Genomic DNA, 25606 nt, shown 5'->3' with positions numbered 1-25606 from the left:
TAAGTTGTGACTTGCTTATTTTCTCTTTTATTGAACAGGGCGGGGGGAAAACCCACCTTATTCTGCCAGTTTGCCCTTGGAAGCTTCAAAGAAGTGAACTCTAAAGCACAAGGGCTGCTAGACATAGGGAAGGGGGGGATATCATGGTACAGCAGTCTTCACACCTTCTCTTAAAAATAAAAAGCTCTCATAATGTTAAGTCATAGCAGCTCTGGATAAAAAGGATCTCACAGTCCTGATGGCAAACGCTGTCCAACACAGTCTTGTCTTGGTTTGGTTTAACGTACGTTTGAGTATCATCCATCATTGTCCATTTTCACCGTGCTATCTTAGTTTTTGTTTTTCCTGGTCCTGTTTTTTTTTTTTTTGCACTAGATATGATATTGCACCCCTGCGTGGGGGGCAGTGTCACTCAGAGATGTCTTAAGGCTGTACTTGAGCTACACTAGGATGCCAAACATCAGTAGAATCTCCTTTTTATTTAAAAAAAAAACCTTTTTTGTTTTGTTTTGTTTTATCATTTGGTCAAGCAGGTTCCCAGACCGACCCATAAAAAGAAAGCCCGCATGGCGCGGACGCGCTCCGATTTCTTGACTAGAGGTACTTTTGCTGATGGGGAGGGGGATACGGAGGAAGATGATTACGATGGCAATTTTGAGTTCCTTCTCTCCTCTGACCAACCTCCTCATCCCGAGGCGGTGCCTGCAGCCCGGCTGGGGCAGGCCTGTTACAGTGACTCCGAAATGGTAATTTTTTCCAACGTGGTGGGGGAAATGAAAGAAGGGAGCGAGCGGAGCTGCGGGAGCCTTTCTTTGCTAACCTTAGCTGCACTGATCCCTCCACTGCTGCTTCTCCCACTTCCAAGGATGCTGTAGACGGGTAAACTCAGTGAACACAGCAGAAACAGATGCGAAATGGGGAAATCATTTGTCTTTCTTGGCTATGGGGATGTTTTCTGGCTTGATTTGATATCAGCTACAGTTTCCATAGCTTTCCTGGAGCATTGGAACTTGTATTGCACCTATTTTTTTCTTTGGTTTTATAACCTCAATAGCAAAGTCCCCCTAGGATCCTTTTGCTCTAAAAACAATCTACGCACATCCGTAGAAAATATCAAAGCAAATTATTGTCCAAAAAGCAACAGGCAATGAAGAAAACGATACAAATCTTGCACCTCCTATTACTTTTGATTTTGTATCTGTAACCGCAATATCGGATGATTATTCAGTCCTCAGTTATTGGAGCAACGCTGGCAGATGGCATCTTAGAGAAAGCAAAAACATGTATAATTGGGCAATAAAAATACAGTGAGAGTGAAATAATGTTTTGGGTTTTTTAAAAAAAAAAAAAACAAACCCACCGACTTTAGTGGTTTTTTCAAGCACAGTAACTGGTGTCCCTTGGCAGGTCCACGGGCTGCAGAGCATTTGCATCTCAGGCTTAATCTCCCACCGGGATAAGCTGCTTTCAGAAAATCACAAACTCAGAGGTTTCAGGAGTGGAAGAGGCTAAAGGCTTCCAACCCACTCATGTTTTTTTCCAAACGTGGTGGAGATGTTCCCATAGAAGTGTGGATAAATACCAGGAATCATCTCCTGCCTTAAGAGCTCAGGTGGAGCGTTGTGTAGAGCTGCCTTGCTCCTCTGCTCCCGCAGAGGGTGTGGAGATGAGTACAAAACCAAACAAAAGCACGAAAACTGAAGTCAGCGGTATTTTTGTGCTACGGCATTGCCGTGGGTCCGGCAAACATTTCATACGATCCTAAAATCAGCTTTTCCAGGAAAGCCAGATGGCCAAGGAGAGGTTTTTGTGACTTTTCTGTTAGCAGCTTTTATTATAAAGGGTAAATTTTTTCCCAGGATAATTTCCTCCCAGGAAGGGGCAGAGATTTACAAATTCCCTGAATTTTTAAGGTTGCTCTTGATAAATTTCCAGGGGTTTTGAGCCAGGAATACTCTAAACCTAATTGAAAGGCGCAGCTCTATGAACTGTGCTCACTTGGCTGCATCTTCACGCATCTCCCTGCTTATAGATCAGGAAAGGGAGAATTTTATGTAGTAAAATGTAGTATTTTACATAGCCTGGCGAAAGGCCTGAGCAAGGGGCTGTGCCGTACCTGGAGTGCCGTGCTGTGTTCCTGGAGACTACCCTCTTACAAAGCGTTAGGACTTATTTAGCCGTAGAAACCTTTCCCGCTGGGATGCGAGAGGCGCTTGGCAAGCTCCATCCTTGGGAAGGGACTTGGCTCATCCCACTCTTTAGAAATGCTCCTTGGGACTCTGCTCACCTGGTTTAACAGCTCTCACCGCATGCAAGTAGTAGTAGGTGCCAACTGTCTCTCATCTCTCCCGTATCCCTCTTCTCCTTTGCTCTCCATCACTAGCTCTAACTGGTGGTCAGCACTTGTGTGGTTGAGTTCTGCTTTCTAGCAAACGCTACCCGCGATGTCGTGTGCTCAGCGATACCCTACATCTATGTGTCCTGACGCGTACAGTGTGTCCATCTGTATTCTGTGTTGCAGGTTTGGGACCAGCCCTTTGGCTTGTGGCTTTTCTGGGTCAGGTTCGCCACAAATAGCAAAATTTAGGGACTGCTTCTTCATATTTATTAGCAGAGCCTGGTTTGGTGTTGCAGCATATGATAGAGCAATACTGGTGCGTGTTGGTTTGGGTACAAACTCAAATAGGTTCATGTCTGTGTAGACACATTCGTTGTGTCTTGTGATGTTCACATGAAGACAAGTCAGGCAGCCGTCACACGTGGGCTGGTGTCTGTGCTAGTGAATAGCTTATTCATACAGCTCCTGCCCCCAGCCACCACTTTCTAAAAATGCCTCTTTTAATGTGCTGCTCAGTGGCCGAGGGCTGCTGGATCGATGAAAGAGAGATCACGTGTGACCTTGCAAAGTTGAGCATGTGATGGCTCACCAGCTGCACTGGCATGAACCTGCCTGTTTTGCCCATTGGTTTCTTGACCATCAAGTCAAGGATTGCGTATCACCAGCTGGTAAGTAGAGGCCCACCAGAAACTGATGCTTCTGACCTAAGTCTGGGGTATCCCAGAGCAGCAAAGACCAAGAACATCTTTGGCCGGAGCTGAAACCCAAGATGCACCAGTATATAAGGTGGCTGCTGAAGGTACAGTTGACTCCAAAGTGCCTTTAAGGCTAAAGGGCTTCCAGACAAGACCAAGCCTTCAAAGGTTGCTTGAGTTTTTTGGCTAGTGAATAGCCGAGGATTAACCTGCCTTGCGGTGAGACAAATGGGAGGAATAGCTCCTGGCTGTGGTCAGCGCATATGAATATCACTTCTGTTTTGCACCTAAGCCTGGAGAGCTTTCCTGCAGTAGATAAATGGAAAGCCTTGGTTAGAGAAACCACACCAGATATATCTTCTGAATAAATTCTCCTTTAGCAGAGGCTCTTAGAGAGAGGGACCTGGATAATGAAGCAGTCATTTTGCTCCAACCTCCATACTAAAGCCATGAATTGACAAACGTCAGTCCAAGTATCTGTCACCAGCTGATCCCAAGCACGCCTGAATAGCCAGCAATGAAAGAAGATCTCTTGTCCTAAGCCATTCAGAGGGAGCATTGCGCTTTAGGAAGCTCTTCAGTGCAGCACGTAGCGCTGCTGCCTGCTGGGACAAGTCATCTGGCTTGGCCACAGTTACCTCTTGCTAGCGCAGGCGGGTGAAATCCAAGTTGTTCTTTCAGTGGAAAAATATTTGATCCCCCTTCATCCAGGGGAAAACTCCAGACCCCCTGGCTGCTGCCATTTGCCCGCATGTGATTCTTTGTGGTGTTCCCTGGCCAGGGATTTTCCAGCGCAGAGGCTTGTCTTGGCATCTGAGAAGGTTTCCCATCCAGCCAAGGACCTTTTCCATCACAGCCTCTTTGAGGAGTCCCTCAAACAGAAGGATCTCACTCCAAAAAATGCCTTGTAGTCCTTACTTTTCAAAACCTGGAGAGATTGCTGTCATAGCAGAAGAAAAGCTGAATGACAGCAGGTCAAGAATTGGGGCAGAGCGAAAGAGAGGTGGTGGTAGTAATGGTAGAAAACCCTTTGTCCAGTTTTGTCTACCAAGTGCCTTACAGATGTGTTTGACTCAGGCTTCTGCGTGAGCCAGGGGTTTCACTTGCTTTGCTCTGCTCCAGAAGCTGTACACTAGATCTGCTTGTGAAGTAGATATGATATATATTTTAAAAAGAAAGTGTACGTGGTGTCCTGTAGAGCAACCCCTACTCTGCTCGGGCGATCCCCTTAGCCTGCCTGCCACGGTCAGCACTTACTGATGTGCTTGAAATGGCTTTGAAATAGAAAAAAGGGAGTAAATGCCTCCACAAAATATTTTCAAAAAAGAAAAACAAACCACTGAAAGTGATTAAAAAGTTGTAATTACTCAAGAACAGAACTATATCATGGGGGCAAATATTTTCATAGGTCGTTTTTAAACGCAAGTAGTAAGTTTGGGCTGGATGGAAATAATTTTTATGGGGTTTGAGGGTGTTTTTTTTCCCCAGTATCCATCCGCAATTTATGTGTGATCATCACCTAACTGTAAGAGCGACAGGAACAAGAAACCCTTTGACAGTTTAGGCAGTTTCTTGCTTTCCCAGTGGCAGTTTCGCTGTATGTGCTGCCATCTCCTGGCTGGTAGAGAGGTTAGTCCAGGGGTGAAAAATTAGGTGTTCAAAGAGAGTAAATGTGGTAAATGTGATTCTCCTGCAGCCCATATTTTCTATAATTTTATTAGAGATGTTTTTAATAGAAGAAAAGGAAATGCTTAAAACCACAGTGTGTTCAGTTGAGACACTTATGGGAAAGCTACAGCAGATATTTGACCATCTTCTTCCATATCCTTAGATGCAACCTGATTCCCTGCTTTCCTTGTGCCGAAAGTGTCTCCTCCAGGAGTCAAACTGTGAAATCACAGCTGCAATTGGAGAAAAAAAAAAAAAGAACAAAAAATGCTATTTTTTTTTTAAATGTGACGATACTGTTTCTGGGCTATTTAATGGAATCCCGTTAAGTTGAATTATTGCAAATTCATTTCACACTTAAAAATTATCCCAGGGCATTTTAAATGGTTGTGAAAGAGGAGATCCTTTGTATTAAGGCTGCAAAATCTCTTTATTTCTAAAGGTTTCATTATGACGTGTCCTTGGCACAAAGATTTTGGTCACCTTTTCTGTAAAGTCTTCAACAAGAGTTGGAGGAGGAAGCTCTGCGGTGACAAGATCCAATGTGGCTGAAGGTTCCTTTGGTGCTAGGAACACCACAAATTACTTTGTCGTGGCTGACATGGCTCTGCTGGGTTGGAGAGTTGGGCTGCCCAGACCAAGCTGGTGGAGCAGTTGTGTAGGCTGAGTGATGAGGACCTGTCGCTTGGTGCACACTGATTTGCATCATTGGTTGCTCAAGGAGAAAGAAGGTTGAACCTCATGTAGAGTTGGAGCAAGGGAAATCCCTTTCTTTTTTAGAATTTGTTAAAATATTTCGCTAGTTGTAGCTAGCTTGACAGGACTGTAGGGTTTCACTTGTAGGCAGATAGAAATAAAGATGTAACAGATGAAATGTCTAGCTTTTGTTAGGAAAAAAAAATCAGCCGGCATCCCAAGAGCTGTCTCATTTTTAAACGTGTCGTGCTTGGAATCGTTACAGACGGTGCAGCGACTTGCCTCTGGGGAAGGCCAAACAAAACTGCACAAAACCATGTCTCAGGGGGAGATCGGGAAGCTGGCGGCCACTCAGAAGAGCCTGGCTCCGGATGGGAGGTAGGAAACATGGTGGGAGATGGGAGACAAGTCCCTCCTCTATCGTTCTTGCTCTCCATCACCTTGCTGAACCACCCTGGCTCCTTTGGAGCTCCACCAGCCAAAGCAAGCACACAAGTTACTTGTCCCACCTTTCCTAGAAGGCTGTGGACATGCTCAATTAGAAGAGGTGTGTTGCTCATATCATGATAAAGTTTTAATGACATGGGCCAGACGTCCCATTCCAAACCACCCAACTGTATGTGTGAAACTTGAGTTTCTTGCCTTTCCTGAGGACACATAGCCTGGTTTCTCCCGTAGAAGTTGCGTGGATTTAACGCCTCCTCAAACACTACGAAGGTCTGGGAGATTTGGGTTAGTTTGGGGTAGAAGTACATTTTCCTAGTTAAGGTGGTTCCTCTTTCCACGACTTATTTCCAGGCCTCAGCGAGCCAAGATGAGGTTCTGGGTGAAGGGAAAGCAGGGGGAGAAGAAGACCACACGGGAGAAGCTTGCTACCCAGTCTGAGCTGCTAGAGCTGTATGCAGAAGAAGAAGCCCCCGGCAGGGAGGTGATTTCTGGCTTGCAGCTTGGTGAAGGTAAGTGGTGGGGCGGCATGGTGCCCGTGTTGTAAGGAGCAGAGAAATTGCGTTCGGTCTCACGGCAGAGGGAAAAGCTAATGTAAATCTGGCTTTACGCTACAACCCAGCGTAGCTCAATATGTAGGGGCTTGGGTAAAGGTATCGAACCATGGAAGGCTGGCTTATCTGTAGGGTTAGGGCATCAGTAAATGGGAGTATTGTGTACGATGGTGTGGTCTAGCTGCTGTGGGAAAACAAGTTGGGAAGCTGCGCAAATCGAACGTCCGTGCTGGTTCACATCTCTTGCATTCATGGACGGCGTCAACCCAAAATGGTGGCAAGTAGGTTAGAGGGTGGGATCCAAAATGGGTCTCAAGGAATTCTGTGTTGCTAATCCTCCTGGCAGCCGTCTGGACATGGACAGCTGTTTCCCTGCTTGACGGAGGAAATAACCAAAGGAGAAATGACATTTAATCTTCCAATGAGTACCACACAGTGCTTTTCTCCTCCGCAGGTTTATTCCGATGCTCATCTCCTTGTTTTAGTGGCAGAATTATTTTTCATCTACTCTTCAATCTCTTTTCTCCTTTTAAATTATCACCTGTAGAGTTGGGTCCTCACCACCTGACCCCGCCACGGAGTCCCGAGCTGTCCGGTATCTACCGGCGGGAGTTTAAGGAGAACAAGGAGCCCTCTCCCAAAGTGAAACGCAAGCGCAGCGTCAAGATCAGCAACGTGGCTCTGGAGCCCGTGCAGTGGCAGAACGACTCGCTGCAGATCATAACCAGCGCTAGCGACTTGAAGAGCATGGATGAGTTTCTCCTGAAAAAGGTAACTCCTGTCCTCGCTGCTCCAGTTAAATCATCAGAGAGCTTGAAGAGGAGACAGAGACAACAAAGCCAAAATTATCCTGGGGGCAGCAGTAGCAATACTAATAATTAACCTACAGGTGCACAGCACGCACCAGGGCAGGCTTGGGAGAAAAGGTGGGCACACTGTGCATACACCACGTGGTCATCACAGCAGCTTCAGTGCTTCCGTTGCTTTGAGCTGCCCCCGGTGGCATCAGAAATGAGTGACCTAGGAGGGCAGGAGCTGAAGGCTGTGGGGAAATGCTCGTGTTTCTAGTTTGCATGCAGGAGAAACGGCCTTGTAATCATTATTAACATTGTCTGCCTGTGGTGGAGCAGCTGCTCGTTAGTGCTGCTTCATCTCACGCAGTGCTCGGCCCAGCCGAAGTGGTGTGGGTGCATAAACCCCTTTGGTTTCCCAGATGAATGAACTGGATAACGAGGACAGCAAGAAGGACACACTGGTAGACGTCGTGTTCAAGAAAGCACTGAAGGAATTCCGACAAAATATCTTCAGCTTTTACTCCTCGGCACTGGCAGTAAGTGACTGGCTGACAGCTGAGAACTTCCACCTCCAGGAGAAATGAGATGCTCTGGGTCTCCTGGTGGTGGAGATGTGGCTGAGCTTTCCATTCCTGGTCTGCTCATCCCAAAGGATGGATGCTCTTCCTTTGTATTCAGTCCCATGCGCTGTAAATTCGAACTAACTCTTCCTCATTAGCCAGCTCTCAAAATACATTGAGTGGAGATTTCTGATCTTTTCGTTACAGCTCGCTCCCCATCAAATGAGAGATGACAGTAAGTCAATAAACTCCTATTTGCCACCCAAAGTGCTTGGAAACCTTTGTGTTATGTTTACAAGTGGTAGAGACATCTAAGCAATGCGGAGCTCTGCTCTTCTGCTGCTTCTGAATCTGAGCAATGATTGCTATGGCTTATGATCACAGTGATCAAAAAAAGCTATTTTATTGCCCAGATTGTATGAAAAGTTCCCTCTAAGACTTGAGCTGGCACTTAACGTCCTCCTGCTTTGCACACTGAGAAGCCATCCTCCCAAAGGTCACGAAACAACTCTCTATTAGATGATCCTTTTTTCCTTCTTTTAATCATATTTGGACTTTCCCTGAGCAGTTGGAAGCCAGTCAGGCTGAAATAATTGTCTGGAGCAGAATAGGCAATGTGGGATGTATAAAAATTGCTTTTCTTTTTGCTTGTTTCCTTAAAAGATGGATGATGGGAAAAGCATCCGCTATAAGGACCTCTACGCCTTATTCGAGCAGATTCTGGAGAAGACCATGAGGCTTGAACAGAGGGACTGGAGTGAGTCTCCAGTTAAAGTCTGGGTCAATACCTTCAAAGTCTTCCTGGATGAATATATGATAGAGTACAAACCACTGGACTACACCGCCGTGAAGGTAATCGGCACTTTTCTTAAACCCCTTGAAGATTTGGGAATTGTCTATCCGTGGGGTAACGCTCTCTGTAGACACATGGGAGCCTCTGTTGTCTTCACCTCTGCTTTAAGCTGAGGTGGACAACATAAGCCGGCATGCAAGGCATGATTCATTGGTTGTGTTTCACAAACCCCAGTTCACGTCTGGACTGAGCGGAACCTTGGTCAGTGCCAACGCCAACATGTAGATGTCTCCAGGGCAAAGCTGCAACCATCTGTGGATGGTTGGAAAGGCAGATTCTGGTGCTTCTTTTTTAGGTTGGGGGGGGGGGGGGGGTGTCAATCTTTAAAGGAAAGTGAAAAAGATACAAGGTTTCCTAGTCCCGAGTGACCACATACTTCACCATCGGTTGGGTTGCAGAAGAAGGGGACATAGGCAGTGGCTGTCCTCAGGGTCGACAGTTTTTAGGGCAGTCAGAGCTTGCAGTGAGCCTTTCACAAACCCAGCCTCCTCGCTTTCTGCTTCATATTGTCTGTGAGGCCAACCACAGGGTCTCAGGTTGGGTTTGGGAGATGGTGATTATTGTATAAGTAGCCCATCTTCTGGCTCTTCTGCTCCAAGTCCTCCCCAGGCTCCTCTCCAGGCAGGTTTTCTTCGGAGAGGCTCCAGTTACCATGCTGTGCCACGTTCTCCTTGAGTGTCTTGCATGAGATGGGAGAGCTTTAGGTCATTGATGCTGGACTTGGAGCTAGAGGAGCAGCTAATCTCAACTCTGAGATGAATATGGGGACAGTTGTCCTGGCAGTTTCTGAATACGGGGTGATCCGTAGCAGAGTTTTCTGTGGTGACTCTGCTGGGGCTGCAGGTGCACTGGAGGATGAGGCTGCAAAGCAGTGGGCAATATTAGATAAGAGCCCTCTGTACGCCTTACCTGGGGAAATTGCCCGTAAATATGCTTAAATCTCTTTCTCATACCAGGTGCCAAAAACGGAACGAAAAAAGAGAAGAAAAAAGGAAACTGATGTGGTGAGTCGAGCACTTTGTGCCTGCACGTTAAAAAGTTAACATCCTTGTGGCCAGGATGATGAGCAATAAGAGATCTGCTCATGACACGTCCTGTGCTGAGATCTGAACATCACAGCCATGAAAAGACGTGCTAGAAAGATGCACGAGGTGGATTTGGTTTGCTTGATCAAGGTTTGCTGTAGGTTTCTCTCTGAAAACACGTCCCACATCTGTCAAGACGGTAAACGTAATGTCAAGAGTTATTATAGAAGAACTGAGAGAGATACAGAAAGTGGTGTGTTGTGGTTTTGCACAAACTTACAGTGCGTGTTTTACATCTCCAATATCAGAGATGTAGGGGATTACATCTCCTTTTTTCCTAGAGGATATGATAGTACTAGGGAGCATGCAGGTGCAGAGGAAAAAGGGGCCATGGGTGCATAAATGATGTTCTTAACATGGAGAAGTTGACCAGCCAACCTCAGACGAACACAGTTTCTAACCTGCTTGCATGATGGTACAGTTCCCGTACAGGCTGGATGTCCGTTTGGGTTGCCTATGGGGTTATTGGGCTGAAAAGGAAACAAAAATAGCAAATAAAAGCAAATAACAGCTAAAAGTTGGAGAGCTGACTGTGTTCATCTCCCAGTTTTGCTGCAGACCAAACACCCATCTCCTTTTTCTCACCACCCAACCTTTATCATTGCAGGTGGAAGAGCACAACGGTCACATTTTCAAGGCGACCCAGTACAGCATCCCCACCTACTGTGAATATTGTTCCTCCTTGATCTGGATAATGGACAGGGCTTCTGTTTGTAAATGTAAGCATGCTCTCTTTGGTCTTTTTTCATGTGCTTATATCACAGTGGTGAGGTTTTGGATTTTGAAAGGTTTCTTGCAACCCCACCCTCAAATAATTTGGCTTTTTTCACATTAGAAGAACTTTTGGGACAGATCTTAAGGGTTTCTGAAGTCAGCTATTAAGTCCATCCTAGCAATCCTTCCAGTTCTCATGGTACAGTTAGTGTTGTGGGAGCTTTGCGTTACACATCTTATCCCATGAGGTCATATCATCATCCCATATGGTCAAGCCATATTTCAGTGTCACGGTAAGAAGGATGGTAGAGTCGAGTATGGCAAACGTGCCGTAGGGCTTCAGCCCATAGGAGGCCTGTGGGTCTCATGACCATGGCCAGTTCTTTTGGCTTAGCCTATTTGACCTCCAGGCACATGAAATTTTGGGGAGATCAGGAAAACGGAGGAGGGCTGATGGAAAGGTTGATCCCATTACTTTGGGTTTTCCAACATTCCTTTGACCAGGTTGAAAGTATGAACCCTGTGGTATTTCAGGCTGATGTCCAGTGCAGGAAGGTTGAAAATTAGGTGCTACTTCCAACCTCTTTAAGGGTATCCGTGTCTGATATCTCATTGACTCACGGATTATTTTCCAACTTGATCTATCAGAGATTTTTTTTAAAGTTTCAGGGACTTAAATATGGGACCTTTAAAATTAAAGACTTCATTTTTCTTTTTCTGGTTTGAGTGGATCTAATAGAGACTTGGTGAATTTGGAGTTTCCACTGCAAATTCAGTGTGCTTTTGACCTGCTAGTCCTGACAGGAGCTACTTAATTCATCTTAATTCATATTGCTCCAGCGATGTGACTTTTTGGATTATTAAATACTATTTTTCTTCATTGCAGTATGTAAATATGCTTGTCACAAGAAGTGCTGTCTTAAAACCACGACCAAGTGCTCCAAAAAGGTAAATATCTCTTGTTCTTTTTCTTTCATTAAATACCTTTCAAGTGGCTTGTATAAAAAATGTTTAGAGGCACCGAACTTGATATCATGCTGGCAATAACCCTCCTTCGAGCAGGAGAGATCCCTGAAGGTCTCTCCAGCCGGTGCTTCGGTGTTTGCATGTATTTTGGGAGTAACGCAGCGATGCATCACTATATATCTGCCCAGTCATGCAGCAGATGTTGCAGTGATGTTCCCTGCCCTTGGAACCACACTGAATAATAGAAAGCTGCCTTGTTTCGTAGCTTTTAAGGACTTAGAAGTGTGGGGTTGTTCTTAAATGTGGGGTTATTCTTGACCTCGCTGGTCCCTGCTCAGGCTCATGGCACGGTCCCCAAATAAAAGCTGAGCGAGGAAGGGTGGGTGGAGGATGCTCAAGCACTCACCGTCCTCCTTAGAGGGGAATTAAATATTGATTGCTGGGTTTAAGGGCATGGAGAACAGTGAATGAATGCAGCAGGTCGCCCCGGCTAACAATGAATCATCAAGATTTGGTGGGTTTTCTTTTAAATAGTTTCTTTTGTGCCCCAAAGAATATTAAGACAGCCGGAATAATAATGTGTGCAAAGCTTTATCAGCTCCCTGGGAGGCTTCTGGAGGAAGAACAGCCTCCATAATATACAGCCAGCATAAAGCTGCATGATTACATTTTTCCCAAGAAATAATCTGAATATGTACATTGCAAACATATATATTTGAAGGTATATATGTATATTTGAATATATTTGTGTTTTGAATATTTATAGTATTTTTGCTGGACTGTCTCCCTTTCTGGCAGTATTTCTGCAAGAGCTGGGAACGCCTCATATGAGTTTCTGCTTTAAAATCTGGGAAGTTCAATGAGATCTCTGATAAATTTTTTTTCAGACAAGCCCAGAGATGCTTGGAGCCTTCTCAATTCTTGGGGTTTCTCTGCACAAGGAAGTTTTTGTGCTGTAACCAGGGAAGCAAGTTCACCGTGTCTCCATGGTAGCTTTCCACTTAGGCAGTCGGACATCCTTCTTTAGGAAGACTCTGGCTTGCCTGTGCTTAGTGGATTAATATTTTTAGGGTTGTTTGCAGCAACAGGGAGCCACAAACCATCTATTATGTTTGAGAAAGAGGTCTTTATTTTCCGACAACGGTTGATTCTGTAACTGTTAGCCTTGTCCCAGACTGGATCTGTTTCTCCAGATCTATGGTGAACTTGAGCAACCATCAAGCTCATATCTCTCAATGGCCATAGAATTGCTTTCACCCATGCTTGGTCCTCATCTCAGAGCTACTCGACTTGAGTAAAGTAGCACATGGGGTTTGTGGCATCGCATTTGCTGATGGTTTTGGCAGCCCAGCGGGCTGGTTGAGCAGCAGGTGATGAATTTCAACTGGTAGCTGAGACCAGATGATCCTGGGGTGTTTTTTTTTCCCCAGAGCATGAAACAGCATGGTTATCTTCCCCACATCATCTCATAAAGTTGACAAGCGTTGATGAAAGGATGACATTGAATGGGAAAAACAAAGATGCAGGAGTGCTTATAAGGGGTGCTGTGACCTGTGTCACAGTCACCACCGTCTTGCTGGTGACTGGATTGGTGTGCCATCTCATGTTCCTTTCACTGGGGCCGGGCATTTGTGTCAAAATCTTACTGGCTCTTTTAACTTTTCTCATCAAGAACCTTCCATGCAGGAGGACTTTGTTCACATTTGAATTTGCCAGATATCACATCTCCAGTGAGCATTTGCAGCTTGAAAAAGGGTCTTTCCTGACAGATGTAGATGTTTTCTTCCATGCTGTTATTTTGGTGTCACATTTGTTCACAGACGTTTTGTAATTGCCAATGCTGCGAGTTGATCTAAGTACCTGAGACTCAGATTTACCTGTTCTGCTTTATGCATCCTCTTTGGGGAGTGAAATTATCCCTGGAAATGGTGCCAAAGGGGGAGAAGATGGAGGAGGACCATGCCCGGCTGCAGTGGCTCTGCCAGGCTGAGAATATAACCACAGTGGGGTGGTTAAAGCAAGAAAATCCAAACCTTATGACTTCAGGTGCATGTCTGGAGACCGAAGATGTACATTGCTGGCTGTCCTGTCCTCTTGCATGTCACCTGGATCAGCTAAAGAAGTCTGAATAGCAGTTGGATCCAAGCGTTGCACCAGCATTGTTTCCTAAAAAGATTTTAAAACTCTTTTTTGCCTTTTCCTCTCCAGTATGACCCCGAGCTGTCATCTCGGCAGTTCGGTGTGGAGCTCTCCCGGTTGACCAGTGAGGATCGAGCGGTGCCGGTGCTGGTGGAGAAGCTCATCAACTACATCGAAATGCATGGGCTGTACACAGAGGGCATTTACAGAAAATCAGGGTCCACCAACAAGATCAAGGAGCTGCGGCAAGGACTTGATACAGGTAAACGGTGGAAAAAAAAAAAAAACCACGGGGAAAAAAAATCTGTGCAACAGCAAAGCTGGATGTGAGGAAGGGTGGAATGCATCATCAGGGCGAAACAAGGGAGCGGTCCTGGCTTTCCCACACTGTGGGCTGTGCAAGTGATGCTTTCACATCTCCAACCAAAACTCAAGTCATCTATTCATGCTTTTTTGGGTCCGATATGTGTAAAAAGTCATTCTAGTTGAGGGAAGACACTGCCTTACTTAAACATAGCAATAGATGCCAGCAAGAAGAGAAATCCTTTGTCCCTCCTAAGGTTAGTTGCCCTGGAAAATGCATTTCTCTCTAATTTTAACATGTGGAGCTGAAATCAAACGCTGGATTTCTTGCCGTTAAACTCAGTGTGGTTTTGGGGTGGCACATGAATGTTTTCTATCATAGAGGAGTAGCTTATCATGGAATGGTTTGGGTTGGAAGGGACCTTTAAAGGTCATCTAGTCCAGCCCTCTGGCTTCACTAACAGCTTCAGATTGATCGTTGCCTCTTGGTTTTTTTCTTTTTCCTCAATCTGCTGCCAAACCCAGACATCGAGAATGTGAATTTAGACGACTACAATATCCACGTCATCGCCAGCGTGTTCAAGCAGTGGCTCCGAGATCTGCCCAACCCTCTCATGACCTTCGAGCTCTACGAGGAGTTTCTGCGGGCGATGGGTAAGGAGCCTCCTTTGCTATCCTGTTCCCTTGGCAGAGGGAAACGGTGGCCGCTTTTAGCGCCAAACTTTTTCTTCTACTCTTTGTGGCCAAACCAGCTGGTTTTACCAAGTTGTATTTACTTGATTTCAAAGTCTGAGTTTTTGTTTGTAAGGGTTTGGGGTTTTTTTACACAAAGCCATGGGCAGTTCAGTCTTGCCTTTGGTGGCAGATTTCAGCCCAAACCATTAGCCAGAAGATCCATCTTTTAAGTAGTAAAGTAAGTAAGTGTTAAGAAGGTATCGTTTTAAATAGGAGGAAGCAGTAAAAGCTGCCCCTAAACACTGGTGCTTTCTTCGCAGGCCTCCAGGAGAGGAAGGAGACAGTGCGGGGAGTGTATTCGGTCATAGACCAGCTCTCCCGCACCCATCTCAGCACCTTGGAGCGTCTCATCTTCCACCTGGTGAGGTACGTTGGGCCAGGGCAGCTTCAGGCATCCTTCATACCGAAATAGGTGAGACCGAAAGCAGGTGGGCAAGGGAGAGGGAAGAGCTTTCAGGTCCGTCATGTCTCCCAGGAGGCGGCCCCAGAGCTCTTTCTCCAAGTGATGCTTGTATTGGTGAGCAACCTCCACAGTGCTCTGGTCTCTCATGGTGCCTGTGGGTCCATGGTGCCTCCTGCCACTGTAGAGACAGGTTTTTTGGGTGGAAAACACTTGTCGTTTCCCTGCCTTGGGAACATCTGAGATATCTTCAGGTTTGGCTTTCTCCATCAAGCAGAGCAAACATGCTCTGCTTGATGGAGAAAGAAAGAAGCAGTGCACTTGCTAGCAGAGCAAGATTGCACTGTAGAAATGTCATCTCCTCTATTCCTGCGTGGCCATGTGGAAGAGGTGCAGTGGAGGTGCCTTCACCTCTGACTTGTTTCTTAATCCCTATTTTTTTTAGGATTGCCCTTCAAGAAGAGACCAATCGCATGTCAGCAAATGCCTTGGCCATCGTCTTTGCTCCCTGTATCCTCCGCTGCCCTGATACGACGGACCCGCTGCAGAGCGTTCAGGACATCAGTAAAACAACCACGTAAGAATGTGGTGCTGGATGATCCAGCTCCGTAACTATTGCCATGTCACCACGCACGTCTTGATAACCCTTAGTACGGTTAAATGGATCACAAGTAGAGAGCTTTAGCACGGAAATTATAAACAAATAAAATGCATCTTCATGAAGATATGTCATATTCTCTCAGTCCCCAAGAGGTTATTGAACGGGGATTTTTAAGCGATGAAGGATCCGTAGGAGTAGATCAGCTTGCGCTTCTGCCTGGCATGTCTCAGCAGAAAAAGGTGGAGTTTGTGCTGATGTGGTTTTATAGTTAATACCATTTATGGCAAGCAGATCTTAATTTGGTGGTTTTTATGTGAGGAGGTGAGCTTGTTTGGTCTGCGGCAACCTTAATGTCGCATATTTAGATTTCTTTAAGGTATTTGACATAATTGCAAAGGTTTTACTGAGAAAAAGTGAAGCACTTGCCCAAATTCAGTCTGACTTGTATTAAATAGATTTAAAAATTGATAATGGAGACAATTATACTAACGGAAACCATCCAGTGAAGGGCTGGGCTTCTGAAAGCGGTGGGTTTACCTCCAGTAAGTCTTAAAATTGTTGAAGACCGGGATGTGCTTGGAGACCCAGCTGGTAGAAGCACTCATCCTTCAACAGGACTTCTTTGTAGCTTCTCCCTTAGACTTTAACTATAGCGCATCCTCTAATTTTAATATGTAGAAAGGATTATTTTTTTTCCCCCGAATGCACTCCTGACATCATTCAACAGCTCAGCTAACCAAGCTCGCTGCAGCATGTGTGCAAGCGAGCTGGAAGCAACCCACCTTCCCCAGGTTTGTATTTCCTTGATCCCTCTTCCAAGGGGGGAAAATTTCTCCAGTGGCATCCTTGGAGATCTTTAATTTCTCTAGTCCAAGTTCCTTGATCCATCCATGGCCTGTTATCACTCTTTTTAAGGGAATTTCCACTACTCTGGTTTCCAGCTGGATCTTTCTCCTTCCGTGCCTTTCCATCAGGGCAGATCTTCAGGCGAGAGAGAGAGACAGCTCAGATCAAATCATTTCCTCCTCCCATTTTGTCTTCTTTTTGTTTTTTTCCCCCATTAGTTGCGTAGAATTAATCGTCATCGAGCAGATGAACAAATACAAGGCTCGTCTCAAGGACATCAACAGCTTGGAGTTTGCGGAGAACAAAGCCAAGAGCCGCCTTTCCTTGATCCGCAGATCAATGGTGAGATGCCAAAGCCATCTGTGTCCCCTCCTGTCCTCTCCTTGCCCCTGTAGCAACCCTGTCTTATCTTCTCCTGCTTATCCCAGCCTCCCAAACCCCTCGCAACCTCCTACACCATCTTCCCCAGGACAGGGACCCTCAGGCCCGTGGTGGCTCCTCGCCTTTGCAGGGAGTCCTCCCAAAGCATGAGGAGGTGGAAACATGGTCACTCCAGCTCAGATGCTCCTGATCAACGTTTCCACCTTCATTTGAGCTTGTTTGGTCCTGGGTTGAGTCAAGCCTTTCATTGACCGGCTCGACATTGCCCCATGGGAGACCTGGACCATTCTTTTTTGTGCTCAATCACATTATCTGAACCCAAAATGAGCTCCCCAAAGGCTCTCCCTGCTCCCGCACTGCCTTTCTGGGAGCCTCAAACCCATCTCATTGAGCTTCCATGCTTCCCGCGGGGCCGGCGGGCTGCAGATGCACGCTGCGCTTGGCTTGTTGGGCTGCGGGAGAGGGACGGACTCGGCCCAGCTCGGTCGTCCCAGGCTTGGGCTAAGGAGCCGAGTGGCCTCTCTGCTTTGGACCTGCCCACTGTGGTCCTCAGGGACACGTTGCTCCTGCTTTTTTGGTGATGAAATCCAAGCAGGGGCTGCCCAAGATTGTGGGGCTGGTGCCGCAGAGCTGCCCTGCTCATACCAGTTTAAAAAAAAAAAAAAAAAACCCAAACCATAAAAATGAACAGAAACGGGTTTTTTGGAAGGGCGACGGCATGTGCACTCTAACCTTCTGCTTTCCTTTTCATCTCCTCTCTAATCCAGAAACCCGTACTAATTGCAGTTAGATTTATGAGCATAACCCGCAGTTCAATCCCGGTATGTATTAACTGCAACGCGCCCTGCGCCAGCCGCCGCGTCCCTCCGTTGTGTGTCACTGCCGCTCATTCCAGCCCCGTCCCACCGGCCATTGTCCGTGACGTTGCCCATCCCGTCCCCAAGCGGGTGCTGCTCCTCAGGGACACCGTTTCTCCCGCAGGTCCCCCGGGCAGCAGGAATTTGGGAGGGCCGGCGCTCAGCCCTCCCTGCACGCAGCTCCTCAAAAAAACGCTTTCCACCCCTTTTCCCCTTCCTACTTTTTTTTTTTTCCTATTTTATTTTCTTTTTTCCATCCTGTGCTTCCCTCTTCTCTGCTTTGCTTGCCTCATCCCGTCCCTTCCCACCCCAATTTCTGCTTGCTCAGGGTGCATTTCAGCATCGAGTTGCTTTCACAGTGCTGCTGTGTCTCAAGATAGCAGATAAAACCCCTGGCTTGGATGCCTCGGAGACCACGAAGCGTCCAAAGGTCTCCTCCACCTTCTTGGAGGAGGAGCACCACCTTGAACGCAAGGTCAGGACACCCAGATTTGAATTAGGAGGAGTCCCCAACTCCATCCCAGCTTGAGTTTGCGTTCCCAGTGAGACCACGGCAGATGTGAAAAGCACCTGCAGGTTTTTGAGGATGCTCGTGGGGCTGTTTCACTTCCGACCCGGTTCAGCCCATGGTGCTTCTGCCCATCCTTCAGCATCTGTGAGGGTCAGGAGATGGAGAAGAGCAAACTTCGAGCTCTGCTCCCCTGATGCTTTTTTGCAAGCACACCATTTGCAGGGGCTTAAGTCCATGAGCCGGTGGGATCTTTGGGATCTCCGGGGTTTTGGCTAATAGGATTCAGGTAGCTGTGTTTCAGCTCAGGAGGCCCACGTGAGGTGTCGTCAGAGGAACACCAGGGGGTGGGAATGGCTTTGCTGATGAAGGAAGGTCTCTCGGATGTGACATTAAAAGAGGAAGGGGGTAAAATGGAGCAAATCTTGCTTTTAAAGGAAAAAAGGGAGGCTCCTTTACCCTGCAACCTCCGCTGGGCACGTGGGTTCTCGGGAAGACCCCGGGGATGCCCCGGCCCTCGGGGAGAAAAGCTGCGTTGCAATGAGCTCTTCTACCACAAGGAGATGCAGGTTCATCCTGGATGGTGGTTGTCAGGAGGAGGGCAGCAAGTGGTCAACTACTGAGGCTGGTTGACATCTAAGTCCTGGTTGGTTCCAGATCTTGAATTTACGAGATGAGATGTGTCTGGTTATGATAATGGTTAAGATAAAAGCTTTTTAATGTGCGTGGTGTCCCTCATCCCCAAAAATCCATCTTCTTTGTGTACTCTGTGGAGCAGATCCGTAGAGCTGATCCTCGAAGGGTAAAGCAGCTGCACGTATAATATTCCTCTATATGTACTACCCCTGTTTGAGTGCTTTTGCATCACGAGTTTTAATAATAAAAGAAAAATAGATGTTTCTTCAGAGCTTTTCAGCAGGGACCGCTGCATTAAATCTCCCTGTTTAACTGCGGGTGTAAAAATTAACATTTATTGTCTTATAATGGACCACTGGAGGTAGTCCTGATTTATGGATCTCATTTACCTGAGATCAGAGCATGGGCAATGGGATTAGGTGTGAGTTACCATTTGCCACAGGAGTTGGTGGAGACCCTTGTGATGTTCTGGAAATACCAAGGGTGGGCGAGAGAAGGATGCGACATGCAATCTAACAATAAAGCAGGATTCGGGTGCCCTGAGATCAAAGCCCTGGTGATGTTCCCACCCAGAGCCGACATGGCCACCTGGCAGGTCAAGCTTCCCATCGCACAGGCTGTGGGCTTTGCGGAAACCCATCCTGCCGCCAGCTGGGTTTGCTTTGAAGTCCAAGTTGCACTTGGTCCACCAGCTGGTAGATGGTCCATCAAACGCCATCCACACCGCCTCCATCCTCATCCCCTCCAATGTTTGAGTCCTCCTGTCCCAGCCTGGAGTGAGATTTTGGAGGGCCCTGGGTGCGACTGCTGCAGCGCACTGAGGACCGATGATTGTGACCGTCGTCTTTGCTCCTTGGGAGAGCAGTGAGGTTGGCACCTGAGATGTTTGCAAAATCACCTTGGCTGGTGATAGTGACACGTTGTCTCTCTTCAGGGCAAAGGACGTGTGCGACGTGGTGCCTACCCCAGCCCAACGTCTCCTGTTGCTGTGCGCTTACCCTCGGTGACAGATGTCCCCGAGGAGACCATGAGCAGTGAGGAAGCCATGGAGATGGAGGTGACGGAGCAGCAACAAGTGGCCATGCAGCAGGAGGAGAAGGTGCTGACCGAGCAGATTGAGAGCCTGCAGAAGGAAAAGTGAGTCTGGCCAAGGGTTCAAGTCACATCCCCTAGCTGTAGGTTACCTGTGGATGTTGCTTGACATCATATGGTTGATGTACTACTCACAGGGTGACCTAGAGGTCTCCATCCCTCCCTGATCTCTTGGTGTACATGCATCTCTTTCTTCTCCTCCCCACCTTTTTTGGTCCTGTTTGGTCAATGGGACTGGGTTGGTTTTGGCAGGGAGGAGCTGACGTTTGAGATGCTGACACTGGAGCCCCGTGCCTCTGATGACGAGACCCTCGAGTCTGAAGCCTCCATCGGCACCGCCGACAGCTCCGAAAATTTGAACTTTGACTCCGAAGGAGCCATCTCCGATCGTTCGGGTAAATCCAGGCGTTCTTGGGTTCATCATAGAGTAGGTTGGGTTGGAAGGGACCTTTAAAGATCATCTAGCCCAACCTCCCGGCAATGAGCGGGGACATCTTCAACTAGATCAGGTTGCTCAAGATTTTCTACAGCTCGGAGGGTTTATTTGGTTCTTCCTGCCCGCAGGAAATTTAAAGCCAGCAATTAAAATCACTGTAAAGAGGGGGGTTAAGGATTAAAGCACGTGGACCCGGGGAGGTGGGTGGTGGCACCCAGAGTTTGGTGGGATGAGCACTCCTCCAGTGCCACCACGTCACTCCAGTGAGATGCTGGGAACCTTGTCCTGGCTTCATGGCGTGTGTCCCCGGGGAGCGACGCCGAGATGCCATGTGGTTTTGGGGTGCTAATCCTCCGGTGGTCCTTCCTCCCCACGCAGAGAGAAGCGTAGCACTTACCTCCCTGCGCCCTGCCAAGGCGGAGGGGCCGAGCCGGCTGCGAAGGCACCCCAGGACACGGCCGGACACGGCGGACCCAGCCGACGCCTCCATCTCCTCCTCCTCCTCTTCCCAATCATCCACCTCCTGCTTGCCCCACCTGCCCCGAAAGCGCTTCCAGATGTACTCCAAATCGCCTTTCTACCGAGTGGGGGGGTCCGGCGAGCCCCCCGAAACCCGGGCGAGCCCCGAGGGCTTCGCGGGACCTCTCCGTTATCCCGAGGACCGGCCTCAGTTCACCACCCGCGGGACGTTCAACCCGGAGAAAGGCAAACAGAAACTGAAGAGCGTCAAAACATCCCCCCCAAAAACCAAAGAGCCCCCGGATGGGGGGACGGGAGGGGGACGCAAGAGAAACCCCGAAACCGACTGCGCCACCGCCCAACCCCTTGTCCTCCTGGGGAGCAACGAGTTCATGGTCTGAGATGCTCCACCCCGAGGACGTGTCACGCACCAGAGCGTCCTCCCCATTGGCAGCACCCCATGGCTTCCTCGTTAATGCCAGGAGGATGAATTCTTAATTAAATAGGGCCGGGGCGGGGGATGGGGGGGCGGTTTTAACGGTGGCCTTAATGGTGTTGGGGGGATTGAGACCTTCGGGAGGGGTTGGACTGGGGATGGAGGGGCACCGGCCGGCTCCTGCGCCCTTCCCCTCGGAGCATCCGGCCTCTGGGAGCGTCGCGCCGCCAAACCCTCCTCGTGCCGAATCGCCGTCGCCGGGGCGGTAGGAGAAAACCAAAAGCCTAAAAATCCCATGGGAGCATCCCGAGCCGGTGCCGGCTCCCTCCGCTCCAGCCAGCCAAGCCCTCCGCGCTTTAACCACCTCATCCACGCCAACGCCAAGCGCATGGAAAAGTGTTAAATCTGCCAAAAATCACCTTTTTTTTATTTTATTTTATTTTTTAACATGACCTAACCACCTTTCCTTTTTTTTTTTTTTTTTTTTTGGAGACCATCAGTATTAAAAAAATAATAATAATAATAATCAAGGACTACTTGAAGCTATATTTGTTTATATGCCGGTTACTGGAGTTTGTTGTAAATATATATATTTTTATTATTTTTTTTAATATTTTTCCCTGACAGGACCTTTTTTTTTTTTAATTATTATTTTAATTATTATTATTATTTTTGGCCGGGGAGGAGGGAAGCGATGGGCTGAGCCGTCCTGCCGGTGTCGCCGCCCGTGTCACCATCCGTCACTTGCTGCTACCGCATTGCTCTATATGTTGGGGTTTTCTTTACGAGAAATCCCTGGAGGTGTAATTAGCGTGATTTAAAAGCGGTGCCCATGACAGGACTAATTAGCAACGCTAGCTTTTAATCCCTCCCGTATCATCATCATTGTCGTCGTCGTCGTCACCATCGGTGGCACCCAGAGAAGCTCCGGGTACCGGAAAACCCCCTGGAAAGGCAAAAATAAGGAGCCCCGGGGCGCTAATTAAATTAATAAAGGCTGCATCCGTCCTTTCCGATGGGCTGGGCGTCGCGGGTTGAGGCTCGTCCTTTCCCTGAACGCCACCAAAAAGGGGGGAAAATACCGAAAAAATTGAGTCTTCCGGAGTATTTTGTGTTTCGCCGGGCATCCCCGCATCCCTGGGTGTAGCCGAGCCGCCCTCCGGTCCCCTCTCCCCCTGCCCGAACCACCGTTTCTTTCCAGGGACGGTTTATTTATTGGGGGGTTGTTTTGGTTTGTTTTAATATTCGGTTTTTTGGGTTTTTTTTAATTTTAATTTTCTTTTTTTCCAACGGGGAAGCGATAGATGCCACAGGGAGACCCGGAGCGCGGGAACAGCATCCGCCTCCGCGCTGCATCCCCGGCGCGGAGCGAGACCGAGTCAATCGTGTTCCCCCAGCCGGAGGGGAAAATGGGATTTCCTCACCCCCAAGGGAAATCCGGGGATTTGGGGAACGCCCCGGGATGCGCTGGGAAGGTGGGGGGTGGCCACGAAGGTGATAACTCCTGGGGACCCACCCCCCATCTCCGGGAGCTGGAGGGAGCGGAAGCAGCCCCAGCCCTGCACCAAAACCAGCCGGTTTAGAGCCTCTTTACCTAAAAACCCGGGAATTGGCCTCAAAGCAGCCCCGGGCTGCGGGCGAGGAGGTCCCCAGGGGCGGGTGGAAGGGCTCCATCCTCCGCCGCGATCTTCTTCCCCTGCGGTGGGACGGGGCATCTGCCTTAGGCTGCGCCTCCCAATATATATATATGTATATTTCTTTTGTGTTTTATATATATATTTCTCTTATATATATGTGTATTTAAAATATATATATATATGAAGAAAATATATGTATAAGAATATATTCTATATAGAGAGAAAAGTGTATGAAAGAATATATATTCTATATATAAAGAAAATGTAGATAATATATATAAAGAATATGTTTCTTTATAGAATTTCTTTTATACATATAAAGAAATGTGTAGAAAAGAAAATAAAGAAATATATAAAAAATACATATACTATATAATAAAGAATACATATACTATATATAAATACATAATAAATATGTAAAACAGTAAATATATATACCATATACACTGTATATAGTAACTATATACACTGTATATATTCTTTATATATAGTATATATATTCTTCATATATTTTTATATATTTCTACATGTAAAGAAATGTATTCTTTATGTATATTATGTATTTCTCTTATATGTTTCTACGTTTCTTTATATATATAAAAATATATATGAAGAAATATATACCCTTTAGAGAGAGAATATATATAGAATATATATACAAAATATATTTCTTTATATATATATAAAATATATGTGAAGAAATATGTGTTCTCTATGGAAAGCGTGAATATATAGAATATATAGAGAAAATATATTTCTTTATATATATATTATACATATCTATATAAAGAAAAAATGTAGAAAAAAAGTATATATACATATATATAGATAGATAGAAAAAAATCCCGGCAGGAGCGAAGGTGGCAGTCAGCGCTGCCCCACCCCGGGAATTGGGGGGAAAATGGGGTTTTCCGGGGGCTCTGGCGCATCCCTGGCAGGTCCTTCCCGGCGCTCCCTCCAGCACAGGGCCGGATCTGGGGGGGGGGGGGGGGGGGAGGGGGAGGGCAACAAATTGGGTTTTCCGGAGCGGCGTTGAATGTACTTACTACTGGAAAGGAGAGGGGCTGCGTGCTGTTTATTATTATTATTATTATTATTATTATTATTATTTTTAATGGAAATTTTTTTAAGTAATTTATAAGTCTGCTGCGTGTAAATTAAGAACAAAGTCTGTATTGTAAGAGGATATATTATCCTGTGTCAGCCGCGCTAGAAATTGTTTAAAAAAGGAACAAAACAAAACAAAAAAAAAAAAGAGAAATAAAAGTGTAATTCTATAAAGGCAAAGAATTTCGGGGGGAGGGGGAGCGATGCTGCCGCTTGTCAAACCCCCAAATTAGTCGGGGGGGTGGGGGGGGAGGGGGTTGGGGTTTTGGGGGTATCTTTTCCTTCTGCCATCAGACCATGGTGTGTATAAAGTGCAATTTGTGGATTCTTCCTCAGATCCTCCCGGTGGCTGTACAAAGCGGCTTGGCAACCCCCTGACCCCGCGCTAATTAAAGAGCTGTAACGAGGAGCGCCTGGCGCTGGGTGCTGTGTTTGATGCTGGGGGGGGGGGGACACGCACAACGGTGGCTCCGCGGGGGGCTGGGGCTGCTCTCCCGGCTCACTCCTTTCGGGTCATTTAATTCGGATTATTTCCATTCCGATTATTTTCAATTTATTTATATTTAGATCAGTTTGATTCAAATTATTTAATTTCTAATCAGTTTGTTTGTATTTGGCTTATTTATATTCAGATAATTTGTTTTCCGTTTTTTTGCACTCAGGTTATTTCAGATTATTCCTATTTCAGATTATTCCTATTTATTTCAGATTATTCCTATTTCAGATTATTCCTATTTCAGATAATTTATTTTCAATTAATTTATATTCAGATTATTTCTTTTCATTTTATTCATATTCACGTTATTCTTCTTCATCGTGTTTATATTCTGGTTATTTAATTCAGATTATGTCGATGCCTCTTATTTATATTTATCTTAGTTATACTCAGATAATTTATTTTCAGGGTTTTTTTTATATTCAGATTATTTATACTCAGCTGGTGCCCCCCCACCCCCACCCCACTGCCACCCCCATCCGAGGACGGGGACCCCGAGTCAGTGGCGCGGGGAGGCCGTCTGCAAAAGCCCTCTTTATTTGGAGTATAAAATAGGGGGAGGGGGACAGAGCAGGACCCCCCCAGGGACACGGAGATGAGGGTCCGTCACCACGTGTCCCCTGGGATCACGGAGCTGAAGTGGCGGTGGGGAGGGGACCCCGCACCCCATGAGTGAGGGGCAGTGATTATGGCTGGGGGGGGACATCGGGCCCCCGGTTGGCATCATCCACCCGCCAATGTCACCCCTGGGACAGTGTCACCCCAGGGCTGATACCACCACCTGGCTGGCGTCAACCCTCACCAGTGTCACCCCTGGGCTGGCATCAACCCCTAGGCTGCCGTCACCGCCAACCAGTGTCACCCTTGCTCTTGTGTCATAGCCTGGGCTGGCATCACCCCCAGGCTGGCATCACCCCACAATGTCACCCTTGATCTTGTGTCATACATACCCTGGGCTGGCATCACCCCATGTCCAGTGTCACTCCAAGGTTGGCATCACCCCTGGGCTGCCATCCCCTCGGTCTGGTGTCATGGCCCAGGCTGGCATCACTCCCGGGCCACTGTCACCCCCAGTCTGGTGTCACCCCTAGGTGGCAGTGGGTGCCCATGGGTGCTGATGCCACAGCAAGGGCACCTTTCCTGGGTCCATGGGTCTCCACTATTTGCGAC

At 47.2% G+C, this 25606-nt stretch overlaps 1 protein-coding gene across 1 annotated transcript in view; it reads left to right on the top strand.

Annotated features, from left to right (window-relative positions):
• MYO9A (myosin IXA) overlaps positions 1-21161 on the top strand; it is a gene marked incomplete at its 3' end in the record, with an annotated part of 188112 nt that extends 166951 nt beyond the window's left edge. The window contains exons 27-44 of the mRNA XM_082488802.1: positions 534-746; positions 5663-5775; positions 6196-6353; positions 6943-7166; positions 7609-7725; positions 8413-8601; positions 9559-9606; positions 10295-10406; positions 11288-11349; positions 13576-13768; positions 14335-14463; positions 14805-14910; positions 15390-15521; positions 16610-16733; positions 17540-17593; positions 19708-19910; positions 20118-20260; positions 20680-21161. Of these exons, the coding sequence (XP_082344928.1) occupies positions 534-746; positions 5663-5775; positions 6196-6353; positions 6943-7166; positions 7609-7725; positions 8413-8601; positions 9559-9606; positions 10295-10406; positions 11288-11349; positions 13576-13768; positions 14335-14463; positions 14805-14910; positions 15390-15521; positions 16610-16733; positions 17540-17593; positions 19708-19910; positions 20118-20260; positions 20680-21161 (2802 nt within the window). The remainder of the gene's footprint in view (positions 1-533; positions 747-5662; positions 5776-6195; positions 6354-6942; positions 7167-7608; positions 7726-8412; positions 8602-9558; positions 9607-10294; positions 10407-11287; positions 11350-13575; positions 13769-14334; positions 14464-14804; positions 14911-15389; positions 15522-16609; positions 16734-17539; positions 17594-19707; positions 19911-20117; positions 20261-20679) is intronic.
• Between the last annotated feature and the right edge of the window lie 4445 nt (positions 21162-25606).

This window comes from Vanellus vanellus (genome assembly GCF_965231255.1).
Source record: "Vanellus vanellus genome assembly, chromosome: 11".
In the NCBI taxonomy this organism is placed as follows: domain Eukaryota; kingdom Metazoa; phylum Chordata; class Aves; order Charadriiformes; family Charadriidae; genus Vanellus; species Vanellus vanellus.
The sequence above is the reverse complement of the archived record's forward strand: the minus strand, read 5'-3'. Positions and strand labels throughout refer to the sequence as shown.